Source organism: Rattus norvegicus, chromosome 3 (assembly GCF_021556685.1).
Source record: "Rattus norvegicus strain SHRSP/BbbUtx chromosome 3, alternate assembly SHRSP_T2T, whole genome shotgun sequence".
Classification (NCBI taxonomy): domain Eukaryota; kingdom Metazoa; phylum Chordata; class Mammalia; order Rodentia; family Muridae; genus Rattus; species Rattus norvegicus.
The window spans coordinates 71,113,275-71,129,457 of record NC_141536.1 but is presented as its reverse complement, the minus strand read 5'-3'; the positions used below and the strand labels follow the sequence as shown (position 1 = coordinate 71,129,457).

General features: G+C 37.6%; 1 protein-coding gene across 1 annotated transcript; it reads right to left on the bottom strand.

Annotated features, from left to right (window-relative positions):
- Positions 1-1,338: 1,338 nt before the first annotated feature.
- On the bottom strand, positions 1,339-2,286 carry Or8h7b (olfactory receptor family 8 subfamily H member 7B). Its single transcript, NM_001000562.1, is given in 1 exon segment — positions 1,339-2,286. A coding segment is annotated over 1 exon segment (948 nt).
- Between the last annotated feature and the right edge of the window lie 13,897 nt (positions 2,287-16,183).

Genomic DNA, 16,183 nt, shown 5'->3' with positions numbered 1-16,183 from the left:
ATCAGGCCTTAGATAATTTAGTTTTTATAATACACTTAAATCTCTGTCAATTTTTTTAATTCACAAAGTTATTTTGATCACTTTACAAATGCAAATTAACAAGATAAAGACAGTGCAGCAGCATACAGAAAAAACACTACTTGCTGTATCCCAAATGATCTGTTATAAGTTTAACAGGTACATATAGGAGTTATTGCAGCATTCAGACTTCTAACTTGATGTGTTAATAAGATATGAGCTCTAGTACAATGTAAGGTACCAAGTAAAGTCCTGTCTACACACTGAGAATGCATTCAACTCAGAGCTTGAAACGACAAAGATGGTCAACTATCAGACTTTTAAGTAAGTGAAGAAAGTTGAAAAAGAAAATGGAGGGGAAATGCACTTAGTGCTTTGTCAGACATTTTCAGGTGTACACTGAAACTGTTCAGAAGAGCATAGGAACAGATATTAATAATTATGACAGTTTATTTTATTTAATAACTATTTTCCATATTGTCATCAATATTACAATATACCATTTTCCTATCATTTAGTTTTCTTCACTAATTTAACACAAATTTGAATTTCAGAAATATTGATTTTATTTCGTACAAGTTATTTAATTGGGATTAAACTAACTGGGGTTGGGGATTTAGCTCAGTGGTAGAGCGCTTGCCTAGCAAGCGCTAGGCCCTGGGTTCAGTCCCCAGCTCTGAAAAAAAAAATAAATAAATAAATAAATAAAATAAAAAATAAAAAAAATTAAAGTAAACTAACTAAAAGTAGTTAAATATTTGTGAATATCCTATAAGCATATTATGCCTAAAGATTTAGCAATATATTTAAATTATAATCAGCAGAGACTTAAATCTATTCGATATGTTATATCAATTTTGTAATCACATTGACAAGGACTTATTTACTTTGTGAAATGAGCAAACTGACATTTATATTTTACCCACTTGCTACAGATAGGACATATAATGAACTACTTTGTATTATAAAAAGGGTGATTTATACATGTTAATGTGACACCATTATGTGTCCCAACACAAATAACTGGCATTTCATAGTACATTAAATTCTATATTATCTTAATAATTACATAGAGTTATGTTTGATATTACTTGCTATTTGTCCTGATGAACACAAATATTTAAAGCAAGAATTTAAGGTGCATGTCTTAATTTCCAATTATGACATAGACTTTTAAAGTCCCATTCTGAAATATGCCCAAACTACATTTTTGTAAGTAAGCTCCACACAAGTAAAAAGGAGAAACAATCTGTCAGTTTTGTGCCAAGAGAGAACCAGAACAAACAATAGAAAAAAGAATTTAAATATTTAGCAACAATATTATTTTAATTTCTGGGTGTACTCTCTCTTCTTCACGACTCTAATGGCAGCACTTTTCACTTCTTTGTTTCTGAGACTATAAATAAGTGGGTTCAGCATGGGGATCACAACAGTATAGAAAACAGAAGCCACTTGATCCTTTCCCAAGGAGTAGGACTTACTTGGCTTTAAATAAGTAAAGATCATTGTACCATAAAAAACAGTGACCCCTAGGAGATGTGAGGCACAAGTGGAGAATGCTTTGTGCTTACCTGAAGAAGAATTTATCTTCAAAATTGTAGAGAGAACGGACACATAGGATGAGGATATTATGATGAGAGACAGCAATAAAGTAGCACCAGCTAAATAGAATATAGTAGCTTCTGCACCATAGGTATCACTGCAGGACAGAGCTAAAATGGGGAATGTGTCACAAAAGAAATGATGAATTACCTTGGAATTGCAAAAATCCAGTGTGCTTAAGCAAAATACAGTGACAGAGGAATCCAAAGCTCCAATCATGTAGGATACAGTGATGAGAGAATGGGAGAGCCTTGGGGACATAATAGCTGGGTAGTGTAGAGGGTTGCAGATAGCTACATAGCGGTCATAAGCCATTGAGGAGAGTATAAAACATTCAGTAGCTACCAAGAGGGCAAAGAAAAACAATTGGGTAAAGCATCCCATGAAGGAAATATTCTTTATGGAGGTCAACAGGTTCTGCAAGGTTTTAGGTGTGATGATAGTTGAGTAACAGAGATCAATGCAAGACAAGTGGGTGAGGAAAAAGTACATTGGAGTGTGAAGTTGAATATCTAGACGAATGATCAGTATCATGCCTATGTTCCCCAGGACAGTGAGCACATATATCAGGAGAAACATCACAGAGAGGACCAGCTGGACCTCCTTGGAACCTGTCAGTCCCATAAGGATGAATTCAGTTTCAGTTGTATGATTCCAGGCATTCATAGTGAACAGTCCTAAAATAAGGAGTTAAAAACAATATTTAGCCTGAATTTCAGAAAAGTATTTATCTATATGTGTTTATATGTCTTGTTTAATTGTTTTATATCTTAAACTTCATATTATTTTATAGTATGCAGTTGTAAGAAACTTACTTGACCAAATAGATGAATTTATAGAGCATCACTTGGGTTTGATTCATTAGCATACTTTATAATGTTAGTGAATTTTGTAGCATCCTGAATAAATTCCTTAAGACTCTAGGAAATATTATACTGTATAGATAATATACTGTATATTTCATTCAGATTAGGCAAATAGCACAAAAAGAACAAAGCAGTTAAGAATAATTAACACAATTGAGCCTCTAAGTACCTAATAAGATTTTGACCCTAGAGTCTATTTATAATTCTGTAATTTTTGATTTTTATTAATTGAGCAAACTTAATTGAAATATTTGACATATTGCAAAAAAACATTGAAAATAAACAATTTACCTTCAATTACTTATTCTTTAATTTCAATAGACTATGATTACAAATAAATGTTTCACTTTTTAAGAATATAATAGGCTTTTCTATGATACATAATTGAAGTGTGATGAGATTTTTTTACTTCCTGAAAATTGAAAATCAATGTCTTCTAAAACTATAATCTCAAATTATGACGATTTATTTTATAATCTCTTTCCATCCATCGCAGTAGGAAAACTTCTGAATTACTTGTAAAATTATCAAATGACATAGGTTCACAGATATATTTTAATAGAACCTATATTTCCCTCCAAATTTTAAGAATACTTACTGTGAGCCAAAGTTCAGAATTAGCAAACAAAAATCACTTTTAAGAATTTATGCTTAAAATGTTTCAACTGCTAATTTTTCTAAAAAAATATAAGAAATCCACTTAACATATGAAAATATCTGTTACTGCAGCATTTTTTCTTTACACATTTATTATTGCATGTTGGTGAATTCATTATTTTTACTTGGAAAGTGAATTTAATCACCAAACAAATTTTACTCAGGTTTCAGTCAAATGACATTTTGGCTCCAAAGATTCCTAAAATTATTGTGGCATAAACAAGCCAGTTTATGCCTTCCCTTCATGATTTATTATTCAAAGGTTCCTCATATAAGGACATTGAGAATCACTCAATATGATGTCATCTGAAGGAGCCAATTTCCAAGCACAATTACTTGGCATACTTTCAGAAACAAAGTTCAAGATCAAATTAAGCCAGGAAAAGAACAGTTTTTTTTTTCTGGTTTACCAAATTCAAAATATGTGAACGTATTTATATGTACTATGTGTATTAAATTGACTGAATTGCTGAATAAGCTCATGATTCATAATTTACATATTTCAGTGATCTAATAGTTATATTTTATCTCCTATAGAAAGAAAGAAAATTTTCTGTGATACATTTGCTATTTTATCAATAATGCTATAGTTTTCTTACAGTTTGTCAGAATTGATAAGGCATAGAAATTTTCAAAATGCCTATGCATTATTGAACATTGTGGTGTTATTGCAGTAACCCAAAACTGAACAGACATTTATGTTTAAACACTAATTCACATTATTATCTTGTCATTTTTTAATTAGATATATTTCTTTACTCACATTTCAAATGTTATTCCCTTTCCCAGTTTTCTGTCTATAAGTTTCCCCTCCCCTCCCCCTCCCCCTCCCCCTCCCCCATATGGGTATTCCCCTCATTCAACCCCCTTACTGACCCCCATATTCCCCTGCAATGGGGGTAAAACCTTGGCAAGACCAAGGGCTTCCCCTTCCACTGGTGCTCCAAAAAGTCTATTCTCTACTACATATGCAGTTGGAGCCCAGGGTCAGTCTATGTATATAATCTTTAGGTAGTGGTTTAGTCCCTGGAAGCTCTGGTTCGTTGGCATTGTTGTTCTTATGGGGTTGCAAACTCTTTTAACTCTTTCAATCCTTCTTCTAATTTACCCCAAGGGGTCCTGTTCTAAGTTCAGCGGTTTGGTGCAAGCATTGACCTCTGTATTGTTCATGCTCTGGATGTGTCTCTCAGGAGAGCTCTATATCCGATCCCTTTCAGCAGTCCTTTTTTAGTTTCATCAATCTTATTTAGTTTTGGTGACTGTATATATATATATATATATATATATATATATATATATATATATATATATATATATATATATATATATATATATATGGGTCACATGAGGGGAAGGCACTGAATGGCCATTCCTTCGGTTGCTTCTCTAAACTTTGCTTCCATGCCCCCTCATATGGATATTTCCCCCTTTTAAGAAGGAGTAGGAGCATCCGCATTTTGGTCATCTTTCTTAAGCTACCTGTGGTCTGTGGATTATATCTTGGGTAGTTCCAGTTATGGGGCTAATATTCACTTATCAGTGAGTACATAGCAAATGTGTTTTTCTGTGATTGGGTCACCTCACTCAGGATGATATTTTCTTGTTCATTCCATTTCACTTGCCATGTTTTAAAGTTAGAATTTACAGCTTTATTCTCTCTCTCTCTCTCTCTCTCTCTCTGTCACTAATATAGTTCATCTTATTCCCTCTCCTTTTTCTCTCTGACTTTATCCTATCCTTAATCTTTCTACTGTTTTATTGTTCTTTTATTTTATTTAGTTTACATTTAATTTTATTAGTACATATTTATTGTATATAATGAGATATTTTCACACATGTGTATAAAGTATTTTGATCCTGTTAGCACATATTTTTATGTCTTAGTAGACATTCTGCTCCTTTATCATAATTACCTTGAAACTTATTTTTTATATTTATTTATTTGAATATTTTATGTATTTATGTTTCAAATGTTACCCTTTTTTCCCTTGTCCTACCTTGTTTCCCTGGCTTTTATGAAGATGCTTCCAGTCACCCACTCCCACCTCAACACTCTGGCATTCTCCTACACTGGAGAAAGGAGCCTTCATAGGACCAAGGGCTTCTCCTCCTATTGATGCCAGACATTGCCAACTTCTGCTACATATGCTGCTAGAGCCATGGGTGCCCCCATGTGTACTCTTTGGTTGGTGGTTTAGTCCCTGGGAGCTCTGTTGGGTCTGGTTATTCTTCCTATGGGGTGGCAAACCTCTTCTGCTCCTTCAGTCCTTTCCCTAACTCCTCCATTGGAGCAATTAAAGACTGGGCTCACCACCAAAAATAGAATCCAAATTATATCCATTCTACATTCTACATCCGATAAAAAGTGATATTTTATGTTGTAGTCACATACATTATGACTTTTTATGTGATTTTTACCCATTCCAACAGTTTTGGTCCATCTAGTATCTAATTAGCAGGGTGCAACATGTACCAGATTTACTTTACTCTCTAATCTATAGCTAGACACTGAAATTAGTTTCATGGCATTATTATTTGGTTAGCACATATGTGTAACACTCTCTCTAAAGTATAATGTTTGTGGTCTTTTTGTTTGTTTACAGTAGTAAAGTTGATAATGGGGTAACTGTCTTTATTTTTATAAGGAAACTAAATATCACCACCTACCATCTCTGAACTAATTGACATTCCATCCTGTTGTTCCTTAGGTTCCCTATTTTTCCCATTCAGCAGCATGTTGTTTAATTTTTTGATAACAGCCAATATGACCAAGAAAGAATGATTCATAATATAGATTTAATTTGGATTTCCTACATATCTGGATGTGTTATTCATTTGAAGTAAAGCTACTTATTTATCTATGTGTAGAATTAATACCTACCAAAAGAAAGCAAAATGTGTTAGATTTACCAAGATTTTCAGGAAAAAATTGTCATTTTTGTTCCCAAAATGACCTATATATAGTTCTACATTATATAGGATTAAGTTTTATAAATTATTGATATACAACTTTATTAAATTGTACAGTAAATATGGTTAGTTTTGCTTTTGAGGCTTGGTCAGAGAAAATTCTTTTACAGTTAATGGTGAGACTCCTATCTGGTAGAATTACCACGAGTAAGTGACTGTTGAGTGATCAGCCCCAGACTAGACATCTATAATAACAACCTTTAGGTCTAAGAAAACACTCCAAAAACTTGGCAGAAAGAATGTAAGAGATTGAAATAAGGAATAATGGCATAAGAAGTTGTCTGTTCAATATGATCTGGCTATAAAAGTCCTATAATCAGAGCATATACAGAAAGATTACATGATTAAGTATAAGAAATTCAGGATCAAAGATGGGCCAAAAATGTAAATATGTATATTATTACCAAATTTTAAATTCTTATTTATAATCACAAATATAAAATTAGGAATACCAGGGCTGGAGAGGTGCTCAGTGGTTAAGAACAATATTGTCTCTAAGGGCACAATTTCAAATCCAAGAGACCATGTGGCAGATGGCAACCATGTGTAACTTGTAGTTATGGAGTTTTGGTTTCTTCTAAACACACAGAAATATTTTAAGAATATGTTTTTGTTTTAATGTCTTGTGGGGGAACATGTGGCTGCTTTGGAATAGCTGACTCTGATTTGCCTTGTACTCCAAGAGAGGCATGGTTTTGCCAGCTGCAGATAGCTTCTGCCATTGTGTGACATTTGGGTATTTTTTGGAGTGTTTTTAAATTCTAGACCCCAAATATTGTTGTTTGTTGTTTGGAGGGTCATGGTGTGATAACATTTGCAATAAAGAAGAAAGAAGGGAAAAGAAATTAGATTCAGGAATCTCTACCTCTCTACCCTCTATCCTTTCTCTTCTATCCATGTTAAGATGTGAAACAGGGGAGAGAAAAGGGGAAAGGGTAGGAAAAGGAAGAATCTTTATATTAGCAACATTCTGGTAACTCACCTTAAAAGGAATGTTTTGTTTTCCCCTATAAGGTGTTTAAGAAGTATGCTCCTAAAGTCAGCATCACATCACAACAAATGACAGTGTGCTTGCCAGCATGTGTAGCATGGCATCAAAGAAACATTTGGAGTAGTTCACAAAACCAGATTATCCAAGACCTCTTGTCCTACTCCTGCTGCTTCCAATCCTGTGAAGTTCCTCTTCCTTGAAAATAGATAGGCTTCCTCTCTCTGAAGTCTGAAAGGTCTAAAACTGGTACCCACACCAGATTACTTCATCTTCTGGAATTTCAGTGAAGTATTTTTTTCTTTCTTAATAGCTCAGTCAAACTTGAGAATAATTACCTTTTCAGTTAATTATCGTTGTTTTCATGGGTTATTTTATTTATTTTAATTGTAAATGCTATCTCCCTTCCTGGTTTCCCCTTAGCAAATCCCCTTCCTCATGCCCATCCATCTACTTCCCTTATTCTAAAAGCCCAACCAAACACCTAATCAAACAAAAAAATCAAAAAACAACCAGTTTGAAGTAGAAAGTGATACAGATGGCATTAATGATTAATCATGTCTCTAGACCCTGTCATCAAATACTGTTGGGTATAAAGCAAATATGGAGAAAAAAGGGTTTTGAGTACAGGGGTAAAAACTGAAGAATCAAGCAGCCTACAAGAACTCTACTTTCTATGACACTCCCACTTTGGGCGCAAGAATAGAACATATCACATATTCACCAGCAGAAGTCAATTCTGCTGTGGTGGTGGTAGCTGATCTAGAATTCACATACATTTGACAGCAATTAAAAGTACAAATCTATGTAAATTGATAGAATTTGTAGGCTAAATAAATAAAGTAAGTGAAATCCAGAAACCCAAAACAAAACAAACAAAACAAACAAACAAACAAAAAAACCAAAAAGACCAAGCAATAAGCATCTTGGGGATATACCCAAAAGTTGTCCCACCATGCCATAGAGGCACATATTCCACTATGTTCATATCAGCCTTATTTGTGATATCCAGAAGCTGGCAACAACTGAGATGTTCCATGAAAGAACAAAGAATAAAGAAAATTTGGTTCATTTACACACAATGGAACACTTCTCACCTACCAGGAACGAGGGCATCCTGAGTTTTGCAGGCAAATGGATGAAAAGAGAACGTATCATCCTGAGTGAGGTAACTCAGGCCCAAAAGGACATGGACAGTATGTTCTCACTAATAAGTGGATATTAGTCACACACACACACACACACACACACACACACACACACACACACACACCACAAATGAAGAATACCTAAGACAAAGTCCACAGAACTCAAAATATTCAACAAGATTAGGGCCTGAGTAAGGATGCCTCAGTCCCACTTGGGAGGGAGAAGAAAGCATCCACAATCAGGAAGGTAATGAGGGACAAGGGAGGTAAACGCGATCAGGGAATAGGGTAGGGGGAGAGGGGAACATGATCCTGTAGTGGGTGGGGAGAAATGACTGAAGCCCTTAGGGCTAGCAGAAAGATTGGGAAAATGTGACCTTGAGAGGATGCAGGTTGCAAGGATGCTCTAGAATGCACCAGAGAGCTGAGAAGTGAAAGATCCTCAGTACTCAAAGGAGAGAAACCTAGACAAAATGCACTACAGTGGGTAGAGAGAACTTATTGAATCCACCACCAGCAGAAAGACAGGGCATCAAGTGAGGGATGGTTGCTATCCCTCAGTCAAAGCTCTGACCCATAATCCTTCACATCTAAAAGAAATGCAACAATGGAAATTGGGAGAAGCCTGAGGAAAACAAGATCAAACAACAGTCCCAAAGTGGGAACTAGGTCAAGGGGATGCCCCAAGACCTGACACTATTACTGATTCTATGGAGTGCTCACAAAAAGGGACCTATCAGGACTGCCCTCCAAAAGACCCAACAAGCAACTGAAAGAGTCAGATGAAGATATGTGCACCCAACCAATGAACAGAAGTGCTAACCCCACTGGTTGAATTAGAGAAAAGCTGGAGGAACCTGAGGAGAAGGGCAGCTCTGTAGGAGAACCAGCATTCTCAATTAACTTGGACACCTGAGATCTCTCAGACAATGGATAACCAACCAGTCAACATACACCAGCTGAAATGAGGTTTCTAACACATACACAGAAGAGTACTACTGTGTCTCGGTTCAGTCAGAAAAGTTGCACCTAAACCTCAAGCAACTGGAGGACCCAGGAAGTTTAGAGGCTGATGGGGTGGGTAGGGTGGTAACATCCTTGTGGAGATTGCAGTTGGGGGACAGAGGATGTATGTGATGTGGAACATTTGGGTGGTGGACCAGGAGGGGAATAATATCTGGAATCTATACATAAATAAATAAATTAATTAAAGCCATAACTACATAAACACACACACATACTCACATATATATATATATATATATATATATATATATATATATATATATATGTTAGAAAAAATTTCCTTTCAATTTGTATCCATTTGAACCACCTTTTGTTGACGGAGAATGGGTGACTTGTGTATGATTCCTTGGGATTGCTTCAAGTTTCTGTTCATTATTGGCTTGGTGTATACTGCTTTCATTGTGTTTGAGTATGGGCATTAAATTACTTATATTTCCAAAAATTTTTTCATGAGGATGTGTTGTACTTTGTCCACAGATTTTCCAGCATCTAATGAGATTATCATGTGTTTCTTTCTTTGAGTTTGTTTATATAGTGGATTATGATGCTTAATGATTGAAGCATCCCGCCATCCCTGGGATGAAGCCTACTTAATTATTGGGGATTTTATTTATGATGTGTTTTTTAATTTGGTTTGCAAGAATTTTGTTGAGTGTTTGCACAGTGATATTCATAAGGGAAATTGCTCTGAACTTCTCTTTCTTTGTTGGATCTCTGTGTGGTTTAGGTATTAGCATTAATGCAGTTTCACAGAACAAATTGACCAGTGTTCCTTCTGTTTCTATTGTGTGGAAAAGTTTGAGAACTATTGCTATTAGGTCTTCTTTGAAGGTTTGGTAGAATTCTGCACTCAACCTTTCTGCCCTGTTTTTGTCTTGTTTTAGTTTTTGTTTTTGTGTTTGTTTTTTGTTTTGATTTATTTTGTTTTTGTCTTGTTTTTTGTTTTGTTTTGTTTTTGTTTTTTGTATTGTGCTTTGTTTTTTGTTTTGTTTGGTTTTTGGTTTTTTTTTTGGGCGGGGTGGGGACATTGAAAGACTGCATCTATTTCCTCATGGATTGTGGGACGGTTCACATGTTTATTAGATCCTGATTTAGCTTTGGTAGGTTCTGGTTCAACTGGTGGTTTGCATGAAGAAGAATGCAAATTAATCTGTATTTTTCTCCTTATCCTAAGCTCAATTCCAAGTGGATCAAGGACGTCCACATAAAACCAGATACAGGAAGTCCCACACCCGCGGATCCCGGCCCACAGCAGCTCTCTGCTCCCAAACCCCGTGGGAGAGAGACCTCACCGCCTGGTCAGGTGGGCACTCCTGAGGCTGCAGAGCGGAGGAGACCACCAACACTGCCCACCCCTGCCCACATCCCTGGCCCAAGAGGAAACTGTGTAAGGCCTCTTGGTTCCTGTAGGGGAGGGCCCAGGAGCAGCAGGACCCCTGCGCCTGAGACACCGCCAGAACCTGAAGGAAACAGACAGGATAAACAGTTCTCTGCACCCAAATCCCGTGGGAGGGAGAGCTAAACCTACAGAGAGGCAGACACGCCTGGGAAACCAGAATAGACTGCACTCTGCACACATCCAGACGCAAGAGGAAAACACCAAACGCCATCTGGAACCCTGGTGCACGGAGGCTCCCAGAAAGAGAGGCACAGATCTTCCCGGTTGCTGCCGCCACGGAGAGGACTTAGGCAGTACCCCACGAGCAAACTTGAGCCTCGGAACTACAGGTAAGACCAACTTTTCCGCTGTGAGAAACCTGCCTGGTGAACTCAGGACACACAGAGGCAAAAATCCTCTAGAACCGGGCACTTCCTGTGTTTACCGGAAGTCCCAAACCCACGGATCCCGGCCCGCAGCAGCTCTCTGCACCCAAACCCCGTGGGAGAGAGACCTCACCGCCTGGTCAGGTGGGCACTCCCGAGGCTGCAGAGCAGAGGAGACCACCAACACTGACCGCCCCTGCCCAAATCACTGGACCAAGAAGAAACTGTATAAGGCCTCTGGGTTCCCATAGGGGAGGGCCCAGGAGCGGCAGGACCCCTGTGCCTGAGACACCGCTGGAACCTGAAGGAAACAGACCGGATAAACAGTTCTCTGCACCCAAATCCTGTAGGAGGGAGAGCTAAACGTTCAGAGAGGCAGACACGCCTGGGAAACCGGAAGAGACTGCACTCTACACACACATCTCGGACACCAAAGGAAAACACCAAACACCATCTGGAACCCTAGTGAACAGGAAGCTACCGGAAAGAGCGGTGCATATCTTCCTGGTTGCTGCCACCACAGAGAGCTCGTGGGCAGCACCCCGCGAGCAAACTTGTGCCTTGGGACCACAGGTAAGACCAACTTTTCTGCTGCAAGTGACCTGCCTGGTGAACTCAAGACACAGGCCCACAGGAACAGCTGAAGACCTGTACAGAGGAAAAACTACACGCCCGAGAGCAGAACACTCTGTCCCCATAACTGGCTGAAAGAAAACAGGAAAACAGGTCTACAGCGCTCCTGACACACAAGCTTATAGGACAGTCTAGCCACTGTCAGAAATAGCTGGACAAAATAACACTAGAGATAATCTGATGGCGAGAGGCAAGCGCAAGAAACCAAGCAACAGAAACCAAGACTACATGGCATCATCGGAGCCCAATTTCCCACCAAAATAAAAATGGAATATCAAAACACACCAGAAAAGCAAGATCTAGTTTCAAAATCATACTTGATCATGATGCTGGAGGACTTCAAGAAAGACGTGAAGAACTCCCTTAGAGAACAAGTAGAAGCCTACAGAGAGGAAGCACAAAAATCCCTGAAGGAATTCCAGGAAATCATAAATAAATAAGTAGAAGCCCATAGAGAGGAGTCACAAAAATCCCTGAAAGAATTCCAGGAAAACATAAATAAACAAGTAGAAACCCATAGAGAGGAGAAACAAAAATCCCTGAAAGAATTCCAGGAAAACACAATCAAACAGTTGAAGGAATTAAAAATGGAAATAGAAGCAATCAAGAAAGAACACATGGAAACAACCCTGGATATAGAAAACCAAAAGAAGAGACAAGGAGCTGTAGATACAAGCTTCACCAACAGAATACAAGAGATGGAAGAGAGAATCTCAGGAGCAGAATATTCCATAGAAATCATTGACTCAACTGTCAAGGATAATGTAAAGCAGAAAAAGCTACTGGTCCAAAACATACAGGAAATCCAGGACTCAATGAGAAGATCAAACCTAAGGATAATAGGTATAGAAGAGAGTGAAGACTCCCAGCTCAAAGGACCAGTAAATATCTTCAACAAAATCATAGAAGAAAACTTCCCTAACCTAAAAAAAGAGATACCCATAGGCATACAAGAAGCCTACAGAACTCCAAATAGATTGGACCAGAAAAGAAACACCTCCCGTCACATAATTGTCAAAGCACCAAATGCACAAAATAAAGAAAGAATATTAAAAGCAGTAAGGGAAAAAGGTCAAGTAACATATAAAGGCAGACCTATCAGAATCACACCAGACTTTTCGCCAGAAACTATGAAGGCCAGAAGATCCTGGACTGATGTCATGCAGACCCTAAGAGAACACAAATGCAGGCCAGGTTACTGTATCCTGCAAAATTCTCAATTAACATAGATGGAGAAACCAAGATATTCCATGACCAAACCAAATTTACACTATATCTTTCTACAAATCCAGCACTACAGAGGATAATAAATGGTAATGCCCAACATAAGGAGGCAAGCTATACCCTAGAAGAAGCAAGAAACTAATCGTCTTGGCAACAAAACAAAGAGAATGAAAGCACACAAACAAAACCTCACATCCAAATATGAATATAACGGGAAGCAATAATCACTTTTCCTTAATATCTCTCAACATCAATGGCCTCAACTCCCCAGTAAAAAGAATTAGATTAACAAACTGGATATGCAACGAGGACACTGCATTCTGCTGCCTACAGGAAACACACCTCAGAGACAAAGACAGAAACTACCTCAGAGTGAAAGGCTAGAAAACAACTTTCCAAGCAAATGGTCAGAAGAAGCAAGCTGGAGTAGCCATTCTAATATCAAATAAAATCAATTTTCAACTAAAAGTCATCAAAAAAGATAAGGAATGACACTTCATATTCATCAAAGGAAAAATCCACCAAGATGAACTCTCAATCCTAAATATCTATGCCCCAAATACAAGGGCACCTTCATATGTAAAAGAAACCTTACTAATGCTCAAAACACACATTGCACCTCACACAATAATAGTGGGAGATTTCAACACCCCACTCTCATCAATGGACAGATCATGGAAACAGAAATTAAACAGAGATGTAGACAGACTAAGAGAAGTCATGAGCCAAATGGACTTAACGGATATTCATAGAACATTCTATCATAAAGCAAAAGGATATACCTTCTTCTCAGCTCCTCATGGTACTTTCTCCAAAATTGACCATATAATTGGTCAAAAAACGGGCCTCAACTGGTACAGAAAGATAGAAATAATGCCATGTGTGCTATCGGACCACCACGGCCTAAAACTGGTCTTCAATAACAATAAGGGAAGAATGCCCACATATACGTGGAAATTGAACAATGCTCTACTCAATGATAACCTGGTCAAGGAAGAAAAAAGAAAGAAATTAAAAACTTTTTAGAATTTAATGAAAATGAAGGTACAACATACCCAAACGTATGGGACACAATGAAAGCTGTGCTAAGAGGAAAACTCATAGCGCTGAGTGCCTGCAGAAAGAAACAGGAAAGAGCATATGTCAGCAGCTTGACAGCACACCTAAAAGCTCTAGAACAAAAAGAAGCAAATACACCCAGGAGGAGTAGAAGGCAGGAAATAATCAAACTCAGAGCTGAAATCAACCAAGTAGAAACAAAAAGGACCATAGAAAGAATCAACAGAACCAAAAGTTGGTTCTTTGAGAAAATCAACAAGATAAATAAACCCTTAGCCAGACTAACAAGAGGACACAGAGAGTGCGTCCAAATTAACAAAATCAGAAATGAAAAGGGAGACATAACTACAGATTCAGAGGAAATTCAAAAAATCATCAGATCTTACTATAAAAACCTATATTCAACAAAACTTGAAAATCTTCAGGAAATGGACGATTTCCTAGAGAGATAACAGGTATCGAAGTTAAATCAGGAACAGATAAACCAGTTAAACAACCCCATTACTCCTAAGGAAATGGAAGCGGTCATTAAAGGTCTCCCAACCAAAAAGAGCCCAGGTCAAGACGGGTTTAGTGCAGAATTCTATCAAACCTTCATAGAAGACCTCATACCAATATTATCCAAACTATTCCACAAAATTGAAACAGATTGATCACTACAGAATACCTTCTACGAAGCCACAATTACCCTTATACTTAAACCACACAAAGACACCACAAAGAAAGAGAACTTCAGACCAATTTCCCTTATGAATATCGATGCAAAAATACTCAATATAATTCTGGCAAACCGAATTCAAGAGCACATCAAAACAATCATCCACCATGATCAAGTAGGCTTCATCCCAGGCATGCAGGGATGGTTTAATATACGGAAAACCATCAACGTGATCCATTATATAAACAAACTGAAAGAACAGAACCACATGATCATTTCATTAGATGCTGAGAAAGCATTTGACAAAATTCAACACCCCTTCATGATAAAAGTCCTGGAAAGAATAGGAATTCAAGGCCCATACCTAAACATAGTAAAAGCCATATACAGCAAACCAGTTGCTAACATTAAACTAAATGGAGAGAAACTTGAAGCAATCCCACTAAAATCAGGGACTAGACAAGGCTGCCCACTCTCTCCCTACTTATTCAATATAGTTCTTGAAGTTCTAGCCAGAGCAATCAGACAACAAAAGGAGATCAAGGGGATACAGATCGGAAAAGAAGAGGTCAAAATATCACTATTTGCAGATGATATGATAGTATATTTAAGTGATCCCAAAAGTTCCACCAGAGAACTACTAAAGCTGATAAACAACTTCAGCAAAGTGGCTGGGTATAAAATTAACTCAAATAAATCATTTGCCTTCCTCTATACAAAAGAGAAACAAGCCGAGAAAGAAATTAGGGAAACGACACCCTTCATAATAGACCCAAATAATATAAAGTACCTCGGTGTGACTTTAACCAAGCAAGTAAAAGATCTGTACAATAAGAACTTCAAGACACTGAGGAAAGAAATTGAAGAATACCTCAGAAGATGGAAAGATCTCCCATGCTCATGGATTGGCAGGATTAATATAGTAAAAATGGCCATTTTACCAAAAGCAATCTACAGATTCAATGCAATCCCCATCAAAATACCAATCCAATTCTTCATAGAGTTAGACAGAACAATTTGCAAATTCATCTAGAATAACAAAAAACCGAGGATAGCTAATGCTATCCTCAACAATAAAAGGACTTCAGGGGGAATCACTATCCCTGAACTCAAGCAGTATTACAGAGCAATAGTGATAAAAACTGCATGGTATTGGTACAGAGACAGACAGATAGACCAATGGAATAGAATCGAAGACCCAGAAATGAACCCACACACCTATGGTCACTTGATTTTTGACAAAGGAGCCAGAACCATCCAATGGAAAAAAGACAGCATTTTCAGGAAGTGGTGCTGGTTCAACTGGAGGTCAGCATGTAGAAGAATGCAGATCGATCCATACTTATCACCCTGTACAAAGCTTAAGTCCCAGTGGATCACGGACCTCCACATCAAACCAGACACACTCAAACTAATAGAAGAAAAACTAGGGCAGCATCTGGAACACATGGGCACTGGAAAAAATTTCCTGAAGAAAACACCAATGGCTTACGCTCTAAGATCAAGAATCGACAAATGGGATCTCATAAAACTGCAAAGCTTCTGTAAGGCAAAGGACACTGTGGTTAGG